The 20,703-nt window shown below is 39.6% G+C and overlaps 1 protein-coding gene across 2 annotated transcripts in view; it reads right to left on the bottom strand.

Annotated features, from left to right (window-relative positions):
* Nucleotides 1-16,824: 16,824 nt before the first annotated feature.
* NKAIN2 (sodium/potassium transporting ATPase interacting 2) overlaps nucleotides 16,825-20,703 on the bottom strand; it is a gene marked incomplete at its 3' end in the record, with an annotated part of 503,254 nt that continues 499,375 nt past the window's right edge. For both annotated transcript variants that reach the window (XR_013776731.1, XM_079325770.1), the window contains one exon: nucleotides 16,825-19,737. Coding sequence is in view for 1 of the 2 variants with exons in the window: in XM_079325770.1 (XP_079181896.1) it covers nucleotides 19,728-19,737 (10 nt within the window). The remainder of the gene's footprint in view (nucleotides 19,738-20,703) is intronic.

Below are 20,703 nucleotides of genomic sequence, written 5' to 3'. Positions count from 1 at the left end.
GGTACATAAAACACTAAGGGGAATACATCGTGGACTAGTTTTTCTGCTATTGTAGATATAAATCTTATAGTAATGAAAAGGTTTTTTTCATTAAATTAATTTATTTCCATGTTTTTCTTTTTTCATCTCTCATTCCAATTATTATTTTCTTTTTGTAATGCTCTTGTTAAGTACTTAAAATTCTGTTGTAATCTGTGGCTGCAGCATTTGCACAGCTGAAAAGAAAACATTACTGAATTTTTAGCATGTTTTCAACTTCATTAAGGTTGACAACCTGGAAATCAGCTGTACAGACTGTAGTACTACAGCTACAGGGAAATCTGAGCTATTTTTCTGCCATTAAATCATCTTAACCTCAAGCAGCATACTCCAGAGTCAAGTTGTTCAGCTCACACTTTCACATTTCCTGAATAAGTTGCATTGAGAGAATTTGGAATTTGTCTTATCCATCTCTCTGGAAAAAAAGCTGCTCCTTAATCACTATGTGAACTAGTGATAGGATTGTCAGTGTAGCTGTGATAAGTTTACTGAGGACGACCGGTTTTGAGATTAAGTTTGAGCTGCTTTTACACTGATTTTAAGAACTGAAAATTTTAAGGAACCAAGAGTCCTGTTCAAAGAGAATTGACTTTGCTTAATGCTGCTTAAACTACATCTTCATTTTGTTAAATTGTGTTATTTTGGAAATGTCATGTGCACACAAGTAAGTTGCTATGATTTTTTTCATAATTCGCCAATTCAAACCATATTGCTTCTTCACAGGAATGTTTTGAAAGACTGAAAACACTAAAATTGGCACAAATGAAAGGCAGTACAGTCAAGGAGAATTCTTTTCCCTGAAAAAGGAAGAAGAAACTAATTAGTGATGCATGACTAGACCTTCAGGATTAGGACAAAAGTATTTCAGGATTTGGTAGAAGAAAATAAATTACTTGATGCTAAGTTTGCAGCTGTCTATGCAAGCTTGAAGGTTAGTATGGAACAAAGTAGAAAGGTGCTACTTAGAGAAAAGTTTAATTAGAGTTCATCAAGATGAGCAGAACTGAACCATGGGAAAAGAGACAAATTTTTTCTCAGACACAGGCAAGGTGATATTTTTTAAAGGAAATAGGAAACCATCTGAAAGTGAGGCAAAGGGACTTCATGTAACAATTTTAGAGGCAGACAGAAAGAGATATGCAAAATGAATGGTTCTTGGGCATCGAATGAATTTAAATCAAGAAATATAAATAGAAGAAACAAAATGACAGCAGCTGCAGTACTCAGATGAAACCTCTCTAAGAGAAAAATGAGAGCAATTTCAGACAGGGGAGGATACAATAAGAGTGAACAAAGACAGGAAAGGAGCCAAAAATTACTTCCTGGGTCAAAAGAGTCATGAAATATATATGTGATATATGCAACATTAATAATACATATGTAATGGAAAACCATATAGTCAGAAATAAAAGAAAAGAAAAGGAAGTATGGAGGCAGCAGCAAGGTACAAAGGCTAGTTGAAGGAAAGCATGTGGCAGAGCACAGTCCCAGGAAGCATGTAGTGTCTGTTGCTGGATAAGAATATTAACAAAATGTGTGAGAGCAAAGGCTTCTGCATGGAACAGGCAGAGAAAAAAGACACAGTTCAGGTCCTTGAAGGAAGGGATGGAAGTTTTAGCAACAGTGCAGTTACTTTCCTTTTTGCTGCAATGCAGTATGAGAAAATGTACATAAGCCTCATGGCTGTTGCCTGAACTACCCTGCCAGAATGGGCAGAACAATTCAGAATGTTGAATCTAAGCCACAACATCCATATAGTTTTTGTCAGCAAGGCTGATAATGTCATAAAGGCCTATTGGGGAAATGCAGGTTTAGATGTAAGCATTTGGACAGGTCTTGATGTCTGTGTGATAGCTGTCACAACAGAGCCATTCCTACTAATATTTGTCTTAGCTTCAGGAAGCATGGTAACAATTTTATAGACTATGGAATGCCTGAGAACTTGCCTTCCAGCTGAAAAGATTGAGGAAGCTTTTGTTGGTGTGTTTAAGGGATGCCTGATGCCTCCCAGACTCCCAAATATTCAGATACTTCTAAACGCAGCATGACAGAGGACAGCAACCAGCATGTGGCTGAGCATAAGTGAAAAAGGGGAACCCTCAGCAGCTGGGATTTCCAACACTTGTGTGAGATAAGGGACTACAGGCCTTCTGTAGCTACCAAAATCAAATATCAGAACTAAGGTTTCTGCTGAGCCTGAGCCACTGTGCAGCACCCTTTTTCTGCTGGGTTATGTGATTATACAGGATCTCATCCTTGAGACAAATGTCTCACTTCTCAGCCTACAGCTCAGCTACAGTCTAGGCAGCCTAAAGGACATCACCTACATGCCCACTTTAGAAATTAAAGTCTGCTTTGGGTCACCATGTCAGATTGGAAAATCTGAAGAAGAAGGAATTGACTTTTGTCTGCCTAGAAGACAGCTCTCCTGGAATATACCTTCTCCTACACTCATATAACACAAGTCCAGAAAGGGTACAGTGAAATATTAGGTGGAATAGAAGTCCTTGCTGTTGACAACCTAGTATATAGACACTCAACAAAAACCTAATGGCAGAATTCATAAGATGGAGTGCCATCTAAAACTGAGTCACTGCAAAATAAAAGTAGGTGTTGTGTGAGTTACTTTGGCCAAACCTTTGGAAAAAATACCTCTGAACCTGTTCAGACAAAGTGAAGACAATAAAGCATTCTCAAATCTCTAACTTCTTGCTGGAAAAGTCAGAATCCATAATAAACACAATGGTTTACTGTTAACAGATTTATACAGATCCTTGTTATGAAACCCAAAATAGAAAACACAACTTATTGGGAAAACCTGATGAGAACTTTGAGAGTATGGGGGCTGCATTATTTTTAAACCACAACAAATGGCAGCATTAAACTGACTGGATTTGTTCCAGGGTATGTTCCTAGAAATTCAGGTCACAACACTGTGAAGGTAGATAAGCCGTAAATAGTGGACGATGCAGTATTTTACAGGAGACACTTTGGGGGCATAAGAATTGAGAGCATAGAACTATCACAGAAAAATTATACTCAAATAGAAAAGAATTTACCACTGTCACTGGATGTCAGTACATACTGTGCAGTATAGCTGAAATAGATTACAAACCTTCGGGGATATTTTTGACAAATCTTAAGCTTCTGCACCATCTAGACTTTGCACATGATCATAAACCTACAAAGGCATGACTTCAAAGTGAAATACAAGCCTAGAAGAGAAATTCCTGTAGCAACATGAGCTGGTTTCTGGGAAAAAAAAAAAAAAAAAAAGCAAAAAAAAAAAAAAAAAAGCCACAGAAATGCTAAAGAAAAATAGAGAACATTAATATGATGAATCCTTTAAAGGAATGATAATGTCAGGATGACTTGTCCAAAATCAAGTTCTCCTGTCCTATCTGGATCTCAGGAGCGTGAAAAAAACAAAGTTAAGCTTGAAAATTAATGTAAAGAAAATAGTGACACTGAAGAAAGGTCCTTCCAGGCATCTGCAAAGATTTATGGATCTGACAATGATGTTATGGGATGTCAGAGGATCAGACATACTTCACCAGTTTTAAACGTGCATGAAAGACAAGACATGGTTAGGACATGCTCCTGATTTGCATTTTTTTTTTTCTTTTATATAGCAATAATATGTGTATAACAGCATCTGAAGCATTTGAATAAGTTGATCTGCATTAGTGAATTAATAGATACTTCCATTATGAAAACTGCTAGGGGCAGAAGCAGAGGCTCTTACACTAACAGATGATGTACTTTAGAGAGCCCAGGAGCAATGGATAACCGATCTAGAGGATATCCTTAGCCTGATTATTATTACAAAAATATGTTTGAGGCAACTCCAATAGACAATGCACTGATGATCCCTGGGTGACACAAAGGCGATGTTAATGAGCTAAAGCAGCAATAACAACCTCACTTCACACAATGAACCACAGGGTAGATTTGAAAAATTTCCAAGCATTAGTGTTTGGTTTGCATGCAGGCATACACAGACCAATAGGGGTAGAGGCAGCCACTGGCTCTGCTCACCCTCCCTGGGGCTGGCTGAAGGGCACACAACTCTGCCAGCAGATCCTGATACTGTTCCAGGTGGTCAAGAGTGCTACCTCTTGTTTTATTAAGCTGCTAAAACACACTTCTGGAGTCAAACATTTAATCTTCACAGGAAAGCAGAAAGTGCAAAGCTGTAACCTCTGTGAAAAGACTGTGCTTTCCTTCCCAAAACCTCACACCAGGGTGAAATAAAACAGCTGAGTGAACAGGGGAGGAAAAAGTAGAAATACTACTCGTGATAAAAGGACCAGTATACAAAATTCCTTCCAAAAGAGGATTATAAGAAACAGTGCCACTCCAGTGAGATAACTGAGCACCCTGGGCTGGGTGTTTCTGAGCCAAAGGAGGGGCTCCTCTCTGTGTGAAATCATAGGTGCTTAAGACCCACTTGTGTCTGTATGAGTATGGCAGGTGTTGACCACACAAGCTCTGTTATGTGTGGAAGGTGATTCCCATCAAGCCTTCTACCTCTGAGAGAAAACAAGCAACAAAACTCACAGCCTTGTTTTACCTAGTGACTATATATAAGAATGTGCAGAACAGACCATGATACAGGTGTGGGGAAAATCCAGGCTTAAAAATTAGAGGACTTTTACAGCACCTGCTGAGGTGTCTCCCCTCTTGGCTAAACCATATTAATTCCTAGCATCCTTGTCCTGATTCAGATCCTGTGGTTTCCTTGAGCTTCATCTTCCCTACGAAAACATGTGTTCAGAGCTTCTGGTGAGAGACCCTGAAGATGCATTCACTCACAACATGAGACATTTACTCTACACAGCAAGCTTCCTAAATGCATGTCCCATGCCTGGGCTTGTATTCCCCATGGAAGGAGTAAACTGCATTGTTATACAGACTCAAATGGAAGCTGTGTTCACCTGTATCTGGGTGGGAAGTGGGGGAACTTACTTGTTGTTTGATCTTGTAAAAACTGACCAGGATATTTCTTGATAGAAAATATTCTCACCTGTCTCTCCACCTGATCTAAAGCTCCTTCACACTTTAGGGCTCTTCTTCTGCCATGCATACATCTCCTTTCTAGTACTTACCTTTCTTTTTTAGGTCTTGATGAACTTGTGGTGCCCTTCATAAGAAAGAAGTAGAACAGCACCAACCACCTCCTCAGGGTGTCTACGAGGATTCAACTTACACAGGAGCTCAAGATCTAGCAATTCACTGTGATAAGGTCTTCCAAATCTCACAGGCAGGATTTGGGGTATTCTTTATTCCAGACACCTTACTGTCTTATATCTTGAATTGCTTCCTATCATTATTTATGTATTCAAGGCAGGTGCTGAGCTGCATGCTGATTTAAGTATTCTACAAGCTGTGATTCTGGAACAGCATGTTTTTTCAATATTGTATGCTTAATCTTATGTAACAGAGAAGTATAGAGACACTGAGTTTGTAAGAAGGGCCCTGCTTGCCTTATGTGAAAAGTTCTATTTATTGGCTGACAAGGATGGTGGCTGCAGCTCAGCAAGAAGCCACATTTGCCTGAGTCACAGAGTGCCTGAGGTAGGAAGGCACCTCTGGAGATGGGCTATTCCAACATATGGCTGAGCAGGACACTGAGCAGGTGGCCCAGGGCTGTTTTCTCATTTAATTTCTGAAATATCTTTACATGTCAGAGGTCAATATTGAGACAAACAGCCTTTCACTGGCAAGAAACTTCAGGGTGCTGTAACTATTTTCAATTAAGTACCAAAATTGCAAATGATGGGATGAAAGAACAATGCACTTCCAGTCCAAGGGATCCTTTGCAGATAAAAAGACGTGGTAGCAGATTTTTTACATCAGCTTACAGACAACACCCAAGAGAGGTGATCTGCCTAAGGAATTAGGCCCTAATTCTGATGAGTGTGAAACTGTCATGTCAGCTTTGCCAGCTGAGCAAATCAAACAATACAGCCCAGACTCAATCAGCACATGAAGCAGTTTTTAAGGTGTGCTACCATTTCATTCCTTTGTACTGAGTTCCAAAGCCAGTAAGTAGTTCCCTGACTTTTTTCCATCAGTTTAGGGAAAATGTCTCCTCTTTAAGTTTTCTTCCATTTCAGAAGCTATTTCAGGCTGGTCTCATAAATATTAACCATTTTCCTCTTCAGGTTTTGAAAGGTCCCTGGGAGATGCTGATTGTAGCTAGGGCATTTCTCTACTGACCATTCAGAACAGGTAACAAGGGCTACCAAGCTGGTGGCTAGACATAGCCCTGCTCTCAGCCAAACACAGGGACCAAGCAGTGGGGACAGGCATTGATGGCCTGGAAGCTGAGTGCTGTACTGGCTCTGTACTAGCTGACTCCATGACTCACTGGTGTGACTCAGACCTGCAAACCCATCGAGGATGTGTGAAGACTGCAAATTCCTCAGGGGGAGAACGGCCCAAACTCTCCTGTGCTGCATTAAGACTGCAACTCCCCAGCTAACATGAGCCACTGGAGTTCATCTACAGCAATGTGAGGGCTGGCATCTGCAGCACTCGTGTGACAGAATGCAGCTGTATTGCAGCAATGCCAACATTACATATCTGTAACACTACTTTTTCAGGAGGATAATTGTGAGCAACCCTTAAATAATGCTTCTTGGTCACTATCAACATGTGCCAAGCCTGAGTTCCTAATAAAAGAAGGTTTTTAAAGTTTTCATTATTTTGAAATCCTGTGTCAGTTCTTTCAGACTAATCTGATCCTAGGATCACTTGTTCCAGAAGCCAGTGCAGTAGGACAGCACTGTCAGCTGTCACAGCCAAGAGAAATTGGAAGAAGACCTTTGTTCTGAGTCTGTCATTGCATGAGTTAGTAATTTGTTCCTATGAAGCACTGCTGGTTTCCATTCTATTCAGAGCAGTTAAGACCAAAGCCTGACACTAATCTGGATGGAAGTTAAAATGAAGTTAGGCTGTTCAAGATGAGAAATAAAAGAGAAAAGACTCTGAATTTTCACTCAGACAGCTATTAAATTACTTGGTACCTGATAGTAAATGGTACCTGCTACTTGGGGGAAAAAAATACTATAAATGCAAAAAAAAAAAAAAAGAAAGAAGGATTCTGAAGTTGCTTATTTAAATTTTGACTCTGCAAAAGCTGTCAGCTCTTCTTTGAGAAAGAAAGAAAAAAATCCTGTTTTTGTAAAATCAGTTTAGGCTCCCTGTCTTCAGTTTTAACTCCCCATACCATGCTATAGCTGTAGTACATACTACCAGATACCTTGAAACCATCTTCTCCAGACCACCAGAGTACATGTACCATGCACACACCATGCCCCTAGATTTAGGTCCTATTGCCAAGTCTGGGGCTAATCCAGACTCCTCACAGACTTTTCCCCCTTTAATAGAAAGTGTCAGCAGCAAACAAGCCATGTGCTGGTAGCATTTCTGCAGAGAGCTGTGCACAAAAGCCAAAACCTGACGGTTACCATGGGATTGTCTCATTAAGCTTTTACTGAATGTACTGCATTCTTCAATATCTGTTAATATTTTCTGCTCTTCTCCCTTTCCTCCTCTTCTCTTGCCCTCTGTGCAGAAATGTGAATTGTATTAAACCTTGGGAAGGGTGCTCTGTCACCCAGCAGTGTGGTTCCACGGTCACATTTGGCTTGAAAAATCCCATCTTTCAAACCCTCTCCAAAAAGGCATTGTTGCGTATTTTGGGAAAAAGAAATCAGCTACTGCAGCTGTTGTTATTTATGAATAATAATAAAAAGCCTTGAAGAAGGAGGATCCTCAACCTGCTCTCCTGCTGAGAATTGGATCAGGTTCTCATTTTCCCTAAGCCACCTTTAGCAAGTGCAGGAGTCTTCAGATGGGTGTTTTTTACAGTCGCTCCTGTGAAGGGCTATTTACACTTCCACAGAGGTACAAGAGGGTCCCAGTAGCAAAGTTGGTTATTATTTCATGAAAAGCAGTCCTTTCTGGTTTGTGCACATGTCCAGTGTGCCCACGGTTGCAGGAATTGTCCCTAGGGAAGACTTAGCTCTACAGAAATATTAACAGCAGCTTGAGTCTCAGCAGAAAGACTTCTGTTCTTCAGGATTCAACAAAGAACACAGCACAACCCAGTATACCTAAACCTCCAGGGAGGCTGGTACCACATTTTAATGCACACCTTTTTTTACTTAAGGGGTTTTCTTCCTTCCTAGCTCCTCAGGTAGAAGAGCCTGAGTGACAGATTTTCCCCACTGTTGTCCAAATCTCCAGTATATTCCAGACCTGTCAAGAAGATTGTCAGCTATTGCATTGCTCTCCTGCAATGGATGTGCCTGTTTGGAGACAGCTGCTAGCCTGGGTCAGGCTGCCTGCACTGGCCCCAGGTGCTCTGTGGGCTGTGACACAGAGCTGCTGCTGCTGCTGCTGTAAGCCTGCAGTAGGTTTTAGAGAGCTGGGAAGGGAATTATGGTGACTTGCTGCTGGCACATTCTTGTTAATGTGTTTACTCACTTTCTTCAGGATCCTATGAGAATTGCCAGTGAATTCAGATAACTGACAGGATCTTAGTTATAATTAGTAGCAGCTTCCATTCTGACACACGGAAAGGACTAACAGCATTTTTCTTAAGGCAGAGTTGTTATGTTCTCCTCCAGAGAGGTACTTAAAAAAGTACATTTTCTAGCAAAAAGCCTTTCCCACTTTTTAGGACAGATGGAAGAGGAAGGGATTCTGAAGTGATGGAGTTTGAGGGTGAAAAATTTATTGTACATACTGTCACAGAGCGTGGGCTTTCACAGATCAGCTATTTTTGTTATTACTGACATGCATCTGTTATATCAGGAACTCAAACAGCATCAGAGCAGATGTGGATGAAGTTTATATTTCTTTGTTCATAAAAGCTGTGAAAAATCACAGGGAAATTAGGAGAGTGTAATACATGTGGAGATCTGAAACTCAAGGGCTGAATCAAATTACTGAATTTATTTAGCTTGATGAGCAAAGTGTACCTGTCCACAGGGTCTAATCACAAGGCACTGATTTTCAAAGGTCCTTTTGTTCCACTTCAGAGGAATTTGAAAATAAAAATAAACATTAGTGGCCATTCAAAAAGACCCAAGAAGCTAAATACCCAAGAAGAATTTAAGATCTACTCACTTTCAGTGAAACTGGGGGTATGATTTGAGGGTTAATCTCCTCGCAAACACCACAGAAATTTGTTATACATACCTGCAAATCCTTCTAGGAATCTGCCTGGTTTCTTTCTCCAGGTTCTGTTATGGTCTATACAGATGAAAAGCCAATAACTCAGGGACAAAAATTGACCTATGAACTTCCATTTCACAAACCTGGGGCCCTTATGAGTGCAAATGACAGCAAAGGCAATAGGACTGGTACATGATTTGGGGCAGTGACCAACCAGCCATTTAAGTAGAATTTAAGAATCTGAGATCAACAGAGTTTCTGGCCATAACTGTATGGCTTCCATGACTGAGGAGTTTTTTTGTAGTGTAAGTGGTTTTTAGGCCTGAGCTTGGGGATGGTTTTTGAGATTGGTCCTGACGATTAAATTAACAGTATGCTGGTGTTGTAGAATACTTTCATACCAATTTTTCCTGCTATTTTCTTTCTTCTATATTTTTCTACACAAAATATGTATTTCTAAATGTAAAAGGTGCCTCAAAGGTATGAGTAATTTTAATATAATAAATAAAGCATGCATTTACATCAATAAGTGTTCATAAAATAATGACCCTAAATAACTATTCACATGACTCAGGATGTCTTCACATCCATAAAGGAGCTTGAATATGTTCAAGTTCAAACAGTGAATTATCTTTTTTCACCTACAGTTTATTTTTCAGAAGTACACCTGAACTATAGCTTTCCTAATGGAAAAAAAATGGAACATTGTCTCTGCTTTCCAAAATTACCTCTTCTAAATGAACTTGCTCTTTAGCAAGTGCAAAGTGAAGCCAGACAGGGCTTTGCTATCTCAAATGTAAAAAGCTGTACCCAGACAAAAGTCTGACCTATTCTCTTGCAAGAAATACATGATCTGAGTTAAACAGACCTTTGGAAGTGATTCTGCAGATGCAGTCTTGTTCTTCCTAGTAGTGTCAGGAGGATGTGGCCAGGATGATACCAGTGGTCAGCTCTGGGTGCTACTGGTGATGGAGCCAACACAGGGAGTGGGAGTTTTTGGGGCCCTGGGAGCAGGGATGTAGATGTTGCTGCCCTTCCTGGCTGCCCCTGCTTGAAGGATTCTCTACTTCATTTGTGCCTAGATCTGTCCCTGTTCAGGTGGCTCAGCACCATTGGGGCACTGGATGCTTTTCCACTAAGGATGTAGAGACCTACTTAATTTTAATCAGCACTCACCAATAGTTCTGCTCAATAACTCAACGTGCCCATGACAACTGAGACTGTTGGGGGGCAACAATCTTAAGTGCTCCTGTGTGAGAAGGACAAGCTGAAGGCCTGAAGGAGCAGTGCTGGTTTCTATCTCCTTTCACAGAGCAGAATTTGGGCTGTACACGTCAGTGACTGTCAGGGTGGGAGTCTCACACAGACAGAGTTTTGTCAGGAACTGCATTTCAGGCTGTAAATTAATGAACAAGAAGCACTTTTGTGCAGGAGAAACTTCAGACTGAGAAATGCCTTTGGCAAAAGTATTGGATTTCTAGAAGCACTGGATGTTATTAGACTGTCTTTTGAGGTGGTGCTTTATCTTTCTGTTTATGTGTGAAAATTTCCCTGCTACTGAATTAGTTTGCTCAGTGGAAATCTTATCAAGTCTGAGGAGCTCTGTGCAACTGAACAAGAGGCTAGAAGGATGTGAAATACTTACACTGAGAATTCTGGGTTACAACAAATATTTAACATGTATTTATAAGGGGAAAAGAGGTTATGTAGCAGATTCCAACTATAATATTGGCCAAATAGCTATGCAAATGAATTTTGATTTCTCCCTAATACTCATGTTCTGCAGAAAGCCTCCCAGGGTGTTAATCCCCTGGGTGATATTCATTCACATGAGATGAAATGCACAGAGGGGTGGGAATGGTAGAAACATTTTACTGGCACAAATGTGGCAATGAGCAGGTTATATGGGTCAGCACAGAAGAGTACAGATAAAATTTTTATATCACCAGACCATGTCTTTCACAAATACTGAGCCTCAAAAGGGGAAAAAAATCTCAATTTTTGTAGAGCATTTAAAAATTATTGAGGATAATAGCAGTGGGGTTTTGTTTTTCAAGGAAAGCAAACATTCAGGCATCTTACTCACAAAGTGTGAGATCTTGAAATCACATTAAAACAAACAGTAAGGTTCCCACTGCCCTTAATGGACCTGGGATTTCATCCAAGTGGCCAACTATAGGAGACTCAAATAAGAGAAAAATAATAACCACTTCATTTTAGAAACTGGTGTTTGTTTTTTTTTCTCTCTTAATATGCAGACCTGTTATTTTCACTCCAAAGGTTAGTTCTGAGGCTACCTCAGACCAACAAGGAAGATTTTTTCATCCTCTTGAGGCGCTAGGAGTATTTCCAATGGGGAAAAAATGTAGCTTGAATGAGAGGCAAATGACAGAATCAGAGAATGGTTGAGTCTGGAAGGTGAACCTGGTAATTGTTGAGTCCAACAACCCTACTCATGCAGGGCCATCTACAAAACATTGCCCAGAATCATGTCCAGTCAAGGTCTGACAGTGTCCAAGAATGGAGACTCCACATCCTCCCTGGGCAATCTGTGCCATTGCTCAGTGACTCTGACAGTAAGAGAGAGTTTGCTGATGTTCAGAGGGACCCTCCTGTGTTTCTGTGTGTGTCACCAGGTATCCCTGAGAGGGGTCTGTCTCCATCTCCATCTCTATCCTGTTATAGTAGGTATAATGGTGGAGTTTTCTAAATCCACTGGGGAAGACTGTCACAGGTTGCAGACTGACAGGGCTCTAATCATTGGGTCTGTGATCTTGCACTTTTCATAAGAAATTGTTCCTAGCCACCTAAAAGTGAAGTAAGAATTTGGCCACTGCTGAAGATGCCTGCTAATCACACCCGTGCTGCATGTATGCACACAATGAATGTGTTAATTTAAAAAATAGTTAGCTGTTCAGGGGTCCTGATAGTTTAAACTAAAACTATTTGCCCAAATGAGACTCAACACTTCCAAAGAATGGTTTCCTTTTGGTTTCAGTTCTTCATCTTTCACAGACCTCTGTTATGCCCAGCATCTGCCATTTTGAAATCTGTGATTTGACATAATTCAGCCATTTCTATGTATTGACTTTGAAGCACATACAGAATTAATATAGAAAATCATAGAATCATGGAATGGTTTGAGTTTGAAAGGACCTTAAAGATCATCTAGTTCCAAAACCCTGCCATAGATAGGGAGATTTTCCACTGGACCAGATTGCTGCTACCTGCTGGAATGATTTAAGCAGGATGGAGCCTGTGTCCTTGTGTGTATCTTCTGCTCAGCACTGTAAATGAGGTAAAGGAAATAAATACACTCTTTGCATTTCAATTGTGGTTTGGTGATTGCCTTTGGTTTTCTGTATGTGCTGATTCACTCACCAGTCAACCCTGTCTTGAGCACTTTCAGGAACGGGAAATCCATCACTTCTTCACGCAACCTCACCAGCCTCAAAGGAAAGCATTTTTTGCTAATATCTAACCCAAGATGCCCTCTTTCAGTTTTAAACCATTCCCCTTGTCCTATCACTTCTTGCCCCTTGTAAAAACTTATGGAAAACATAGTGAAACTGCTGACCTTCTTAAAACATTCTTGCGTTGTTTTCCTGGATTTGAACTACAAAATATAAGGAAGAACCAAAGAGGGAACAGTTATTTCATGTCAAGATGTTCAAAATGTTTTTCATAGTAAGTTTCTGTCTAAAGTTTAAGCAGGTTACACTATACAAGGACTTACATCTTTGCCATGTTGAGCAGACACTAAAAGCAAAGATTAAATGGAAAACACATCTTTATATTAATTATAGATGGCTACTGCTTCTCAGGACCTGAGGGAAATAAACAAAAGTTCTCAGCTCCTGAAAGTTTGGAGTGTAGTGCTTTAAATCAGTAAATGTGGACAACTTACATGCCTAACATGCCACATATCAGCATGAAAACATTAGTCAGAAATCAATGAATGAAACAAGAAGAATAATGAAGAAAAATGACAGTATAGAAACCCTCCAGAGAGAAAAATAAACAATGTAAGTGTTTGGTAAATAAATCCCTGCAGAACTCTTAGAAATGAGTCACTGATTAATTGAATCAATCCATCAACCTTTTGTGATTACATCGATATGTAGTCCCTTTGATGTTCTTCTTCTTCCATAGCTACTGTTTTAGATGCCTTTAAAATATAAGATAAGATATAGTGTGTCTATAGAGATACCATCAATTAACTGGATATCCTAGCAAGATATAATTGGCTGATTCTTTTACTTAATTCTCATATGTAATGCTGTAAATAACCATATCACCTTATAAATGTACTCCAAGTTCTTGTTCACCTGCTCTTCTCCTTTTTCTGAATTTTGTCACCCACTTGTTCAACTAACTGAAATTTAACAGCCCAGTGAAACTGAGATCATATTTTTCTTTTTTTCCTAATTAAAATGTTCTCCTTAACTCACTTTATTTATCACATAAACCCATTGTAGAACGGACTGTCTTATTTACTCTTTTCATAGATTACACCATGCTTGTATATCAAGTAATTATCAGAAATAACAGTTTTTGTGTATCAAATGCCTGTCTAGAAAAGAAACACTTGGGATTTTGAATATCTCATGAGGAGGGATAGGAAAAACTAAGCAGAAGAAGGTGAGACACTGTGTGTCTCCAACATAAAATATAGTCACATAACAGATGTGTGTATCTGTGCATATATGTGTAACTGAGTGAACTGAGCCAACATAAAGCACAAATGCACACAGAAGCATAAATATCGAGAACTCAATGCAAATTAAAGCAATTGCACATACTTACATGCTCTCCTAGGAACAAAATATTCACTTGCATGCATAAAAACCAAGTATCTAAATGTTTGCAAGGGGAAAAACACAATCCTGAGACAATTTTTGAAGAAATCAAAATGTGAATCTAATCCAATAAAAGTGTTCACAAACATTTTTTATTAATTTTATTTTAATTCACCTGTGCCTTTTGTAGCTCTGGATATTTATGACTTTCTGTGTACTCAGTGAACTATAACTTCAGCAAATGTAATTGCATGTGTGAAATTGATTCCTACCAGGGCTTGCTGAGTCTCATGGCTTCTGTAATGCTGCCAACCTTTACCATTCTGTTAAATGTCTCCCTGTCTGGGGCTTTTTGAGGGTGTACATAACCCTCTGCTTCCTCTTCTTCTCATTTTGCATACATCCTCAGTGACACTATCCTCCATGGCTGCCATTGCCCCCTTTATGTGAATTGGAAACAATGGACATGACAAAGAGCAGTAGGTAATTTTGGGAGGGCATTTGGGGTGGTGTTGAGGAAGAAAGGCAGTGAGAATAGAAGAAGAAGATGGTGACAGAGAGAAAGAAATTACCTGGGTATGAAACATCTCTGTGGGAGAACTAGAGGCTACTGGATAACACATGCTGAATATGAACATGCTTCTTCACCTTAAGATCCCCATATCTTTTTTCCCAGCAGAACAAAGGCAAAGCTGGGAAAGTGGTGAGGTACCAGATAGCAGTAAAGACCCTTTTCCATTGGGGGATACAGAAGTATGGCTTTTGTACAGATATTATTTTGAATCAGAGATGACCACAAGTATTATTTGTTTTTTAATTCTCACATTTCACAGTGCTCCTATCTATGCAAAATTATAATCCCAAGGCATTTGGAAGTCCCAAGAGCTAAGTCTTCTACTCAACAGAGAGCAGAAAAGGTGGCATTTTTATTGGAATTTTTTATTTAAAAAATCTTTTGTGATCTTAGCAGGGTTTGGAAGACACTTGTAAAAGACATAATCTGTTTCAATTTGTTTCTGAGAGATAAAGGAAAAGTGCATTGTTAAATGACCCTTATTTTGTACATATGGAGGGATGTGTGACAAATGTACGTATGATACTACGTAGAACTTCACATCTGGTACAATATCTTCCTAAATCACTCAGCTATGCCAAGGTCTCAACTCTAACTCGCTGCAATTGTTCCTCTTACTGAAGGTCTGAACAGAGGGACTTAGGACATGGGATCAAACAGACCTCATTTCTCCAATCCATGCCAGGAGATGAAGCACAGGAAGAAAATCTCTTTTACTGATTGATTCTTTGCTATGCCACTTCTGTGTGTGAATGAGTAATTGCAGTCTAAAGGGCAGTTTCTTTTATGCATTGTAATTGCATTTAATACTGCACATAGCTTGAAGCAGACCAATTAGCTTAACAACTTTCTTCATCTTTCTCCAAGGAGCTGTGGACTCTGCAGTGCTGTCTGCAGTATTGCTGTGCACTGGCTCTTCAAGAAAACCTGGCTTACCTTCAGTGTTGTTGTCAATCCACATATACTGGGAAGAAGCCAGATTCAGAATAACTAGAAAATAAACTCCATCACTTCCATGTCAGCTACTCATTGTAGACAGTCAGCAAGCAATACATACCCATAGACTATCCATGGGGCTTTCCATCTTTCTGGGAAAAGTCCTCCTCCTCTTAGTATTTGCATTTAAAAATAAAACAGAGGGCTGGAAAAGAAAATATTAAAAGCTGGAGTGATTAATGGTGTGTGTAGTTTTGCTTTGGCTGCTATCAATGTGCTCAAATGGAAGGTGAGCATGCGAGTGATGAAAGCCTTCAGACACTGAGTTAATGGCCATTCCTACCTGGAGGCATCCAGTGATCAATACGTGACTGTGCCAGACTTTGTCAAAATGCTGTGCAGCGGTGGAGTATTTCTAGCAGTACTTAAATTAAGCAAGTGGAGCACAAACCATTTCTCTTTACCTGTCTGAAAAGTATCACTTGCACTATTATGAAGACCTAATGAAAGAACTCTCTTTCTAAGGAGTCATCCTAAGAGAGCATGACCTAGTATCTCAAAATGTGTATCATTCTGTTCCACCTTTATTAAATGACCTCAGGCAAGCTGCCAATATATGTGAGCTCTATAAACATTTTGCCTAAGACAGGATTCTATCATTTCAGTGTAGGGAAAATAACTAGCATATAAAAGAATATGAATGCAGAGGAAATATCCATGTTACATAGCTCCTTCTTAACAAAAATTATTTTTGCAATACTGAACAGTGTTGGCAACTCTGTACCTATCAAGGGCTTAAAATTCCTGATGAGTGGGCAAAACCAGCCCTGTTTCCTAAGTGAAGAGTCTGTTGCAGTCAGCCTTGTAAAAGAAACCTTTTAGTGTCAGTGATAATGAAAATACCTGGTACATATGACAGCGTTAAAATGGTGTCATGACCCAGCAATTTCTATTCAGTGCTGTCACATCCATGCACTGCACAGAACGGGATTGTCATCATGTAAATGTAATAGGATTCTTTATCCTGCATTGTTGCTCAGTTGGGAAGAGTAATTCTGAGTTTCCTGTAAATTCTGAATAGCAGCAGGGGGCCATGAATAGCTTGGAAACCTATATTTTTTCCATTTATTTTTTTTAAAATGCAAATTACACTAGTAAGTCAAAAAAATCACTTTTGTTAAAAATACATTCAGAATTAACAAATGTCAAAAAGAAAAGAAAAAAAAGACACATTTGGATTGTACCTCTTGCCTTCTGAATATTTTAGTTTATAACAAAAGCCCAGCCTAGAAAAATAACATTCTTTACTGGATTTTGAGGAGGATACAGCTGTACAAATCAAAAATGCCATCCAGATATTCTCACATTACTGTACTCTAAACTGCTTCCAGAAGAGATCTGTTCACTAATTATTTAGTTGAATAGCCAACAGTCCTAATTTTTTAATGATGGTGCTCTAGCTGCAACTTAAGCAGGGTTATGAATACCAACTTCATATAGGTATGTATGTATATATATATATATACACACACATATATATATATATATATATACTGTGTGTATGTGAGTGTGTGTATCTACTCTATATGTAATATATGAATACACATTTATATTGCAATCCATAGTAGTTAGATGTGCTTCCTATTTCCTAAGCATTTTACAAACATTAACAATTCAGACCTCACAAAAAGCCTGTGAGGCACATATTATTCCCGTATTATAGTTGGGAAGACTAAGACACAGAGAAATTAAGGCCAAAATCTTCTAAATTAAAATCAGGCCTATAAGCTACGTGTAGACACTTCATTAAATTGTCTGACTTCTAAAATTGCTAACTACCAGTAGCCGCTGTTCCATGGGAAATCACTGAAAGGTATGAAAAATTATCTCCTGAAAATTGGATTGCTGCTTAGGTGCCTAAACTGGTTTCTTTTCATGTTAAAAAATGATTTTTATAGAAATACCATTTTGATTAAGTGGTATACAGGGAAAGATAAAATAACCTGTTATGACATTTTCATCCCATTTAAACCTCTTCATTGTGTTTTATACTATACATCTGCTATATTTAATACTACATAAAAGTAGAAACTTTTTAAATTTTTCAAGTTATGGGAAATTTCAGCCTGTCACTTGGAAGTTGCATGGAGTTTCCAGGGGGTGAAAAGCAGCTCTATCCAGTAGGAACTCAGATTTTCAGGTACCCACGTATGAAAATTTAAGTTTGAGATCCAAATCATCAGTGAATGCTTTACAGGATCAGGCCTAGGAGACGTTCATGTTTCATGCATGAAATTCCCGGCCGTATCTGAGATGGGAACCCTCGGTCCACTGCATCAGAATCTTCCTGGGTGATGCAGCCCCCAGCAATAGTTAGTCCTGTGTATTTTATATACATAGACATACACACACATTCACACACTTACATATATATATATCTATCTATATCTATATAAATCTCACTGGATCAATGTAGGTATAGTTCCTGAACATGTCCTGTATCTTGTGTTCACTGGTGAACGCCTGTTCCTCTGTCATTGTCCAGAGTTGCTGCTTGTGACGCTGTACATCCATGCAGACACAGCAAAGGGCACTGGCTCGTACAGGGATGGGTGAGTGGTGTGAGCACACAGGCCTTTGGAGCAAGGATTTGGCCAGCAGGGAAAAGGGAGTTGCTCGGTGGTGCCTCGAGCATTTCCAAGCATTTCCTGACCTTCTCTCTTGCCCTCAAAAGCTACGTGGTCACCTCAGGTGTGGTAGGTGCGTGCGTTTGTCTATGCAAGGTCTGAGCAAAGAAACAATGACAATCCAAGTTCCTGAAAAACCTGAGCAAAATATTGGGTTTTCCTAGTGAAAGCCATCTAGGTTCTTGAAAATACAGATCAGATGTAGAATAAAACATATGTTCCTAGGAGTTCAGAGTATTTCATATACACATCGACCTACTAGCAAAATTCCCAAAGGCATCTTGTTGCCAACTACGTAACAGCACAGAGTTTTTTTTCAGCCACAATAATACAGGAAGGTAAAATACACGTTCTAACACACAACAGATCCCCCAAATATACCACAAAAAGGTCTTCAGTATTTCTTCAACTCAACTAGTCCCTCCCTGCCCTCTCCAACCAAAACTGAAAAATGAAATATGTGGATCCCTTATGGTGCAATTAGAAAAAAAAGTTCACTTACAGAGAATTTTTAGTTGAAATAAGATATAAAAGAGTAAACATAGCTAGTACATATTCAGTTGGCCTTTGTTCATAGAAATCTGCAGATGTGTCTGTAGTTAGTAAAAGATGTTTAGATAGCTATAAAAGCACCTACAGTGCGATAAATAAAACCAGCGGGATTAAGAAGTACTGTTTCTGCTGCTTATTTCCAGTAGGTTCAATTATTAGTTTCTGTTACCCCTTTTCCCACCCTGACCCCCAAAAGGTCTCATTTATTTATTTATTCATTTTTCTTTTTAGTCATTATAAACTGTTTCTTGACCACTGTGGAGCCCCAAAAGTAAAGCACTTATCAGACAGCTGGCAGTTTTCTACTTGGTTGCTCTGGAGCCATGGAGCAACAGAGCCTTATTCCCTGACATGAAAACAAAGCAAAACCAAACAGAAGAAAACCACTGACTTAGAAATTGTTCAGAATTAACAGCAGCATGTTAACTTCAGAAAGCTTGCACGTAGTTTCTCTAATGTGCAACGCAGTTGGGTTAAGGCAAGTATGAACTGTACAGCCTTCAGGGCAAACAATGCGCTGTCTATTGACTTCTGCTGCAAGGTCATCCTGATATTTCGGTGTTGTGTGGGCTGAGGAGACTCAGCACAGCCTGGAGTGTGGAGGAGGCTCCCACAGCACTGCTTGGGCTGGGTTCATGTCTTAATCCAGGTGGGCCGTGCTGGCGGTGGCGGGAGAAAGAAAGGGACCAAAGGTGGCACCAATGCCTCTGCTGTGTCCATCTGGTGCTGCCAGGAGGCAGGTCCAAGGAGGGGGTCTGGGGCATCTCCTTTAGTACCTGTTAGAAAGAGAAGCTGAAGGTCTCTGTTGTTTTCTGTCTCACTGTTCAATCAGCTTTTATACACTATTTGTAGCACAACAACTGGATTTCTTTTCTTTTTGAAGAACCAGGAGGCCATCCTGAACGAGATGTTTTGAAAGGTCCTCCAGCCCACCTTGAGTAGTCCCCATGTTTACTTTGACCTAGAAGAAAGACAGAGAAAGAACAATATTTATAATCCAGCATATATTTATCTAATCCCTGCCCTGCTGCTCTGGTGCCCTTTTGCAAGCAAGTGTAATCCACAAACCAGTAACAGTTCAGGTACACACAGGATAAAGCGGACAGAAAGACAAAGTGTTTACTCAAGTGACTGCTTGGCCCTCTCTGGAACATTGTCAGAGAAGTCAGTGCAGGTTTTCTAAACAATCTTAGGCACGAGTTATATTTAATTATAATTTTAACTCTGTATGTCCATGGGCCAACTGGAATATGACCTGAGTAATATAATCCGTCAGATACATAGTTGTCTTTGTAAAATCAAGAAGTGATGCTGTATGAGGACAGAAGGGCTGAATTGCAGGTGCAGAGGAAAGCTGCCCATGGCTCACTCACAAAGCCAAGAGCCTGTGTAAGTGCTACAGCCTGGCCACCTTAACAGTGTTGTCCCAAACCCATATTTTGTGACTAAAGCTTTTGGTCCAAAATGCACAAGTTGTTGCTTGTTGATAGTGAAAGCTTAGGTAGTAGATTATTTAAATGTGTCTTAATCCCAACACATGAAGAGATAATTACAAAAAGATTTGTACTTCATGAACTTGCTGAGTGTCATGGTGGTTATACTCAAAGTGCTAGTTTTAGTGTCTTCTTGTGATTCATTTTTACTTTAAGTGAACAGTGAAGTAGATAGCACCTTCAATATGTGCAATGATCTAGACAAATGCCTATGTGTGTGTGTATGGGAGAGCAGATACTGCAAATACTCTTAGGCTTCACGATAGGAGGAAAGCATGCTTCACTTCAGGGCTGCACTGCTCTTGAGCAATTTCTCCAGTGCATTAGGCATCAGCATCAGACATGCATGGGGTTTTTTTGCTTCACTTCTTCTTTTCTTGAACAAACAAGTTCAGTGTGAAGAACATAAAGAAAGATCTCTCTCCCCTCCCTCC

The sequence above is a fragment of the Erithacus rubecula genome, assembly GCF_903797595.1.
Source record: "Erithacus rubecula genome assembly, chromosome: 2".
In the NCBI taxonomy this organism is placed as follows: domain Eukaryota; kingdom Metazoa; phylum Chordata; class Aves; order Passeriformes; family Muscicapidae; genus Erithacus; species Erithacus rubecula.
This window is presented reverse-complemented; position numbering and strand designations above follow the sequence as displayed.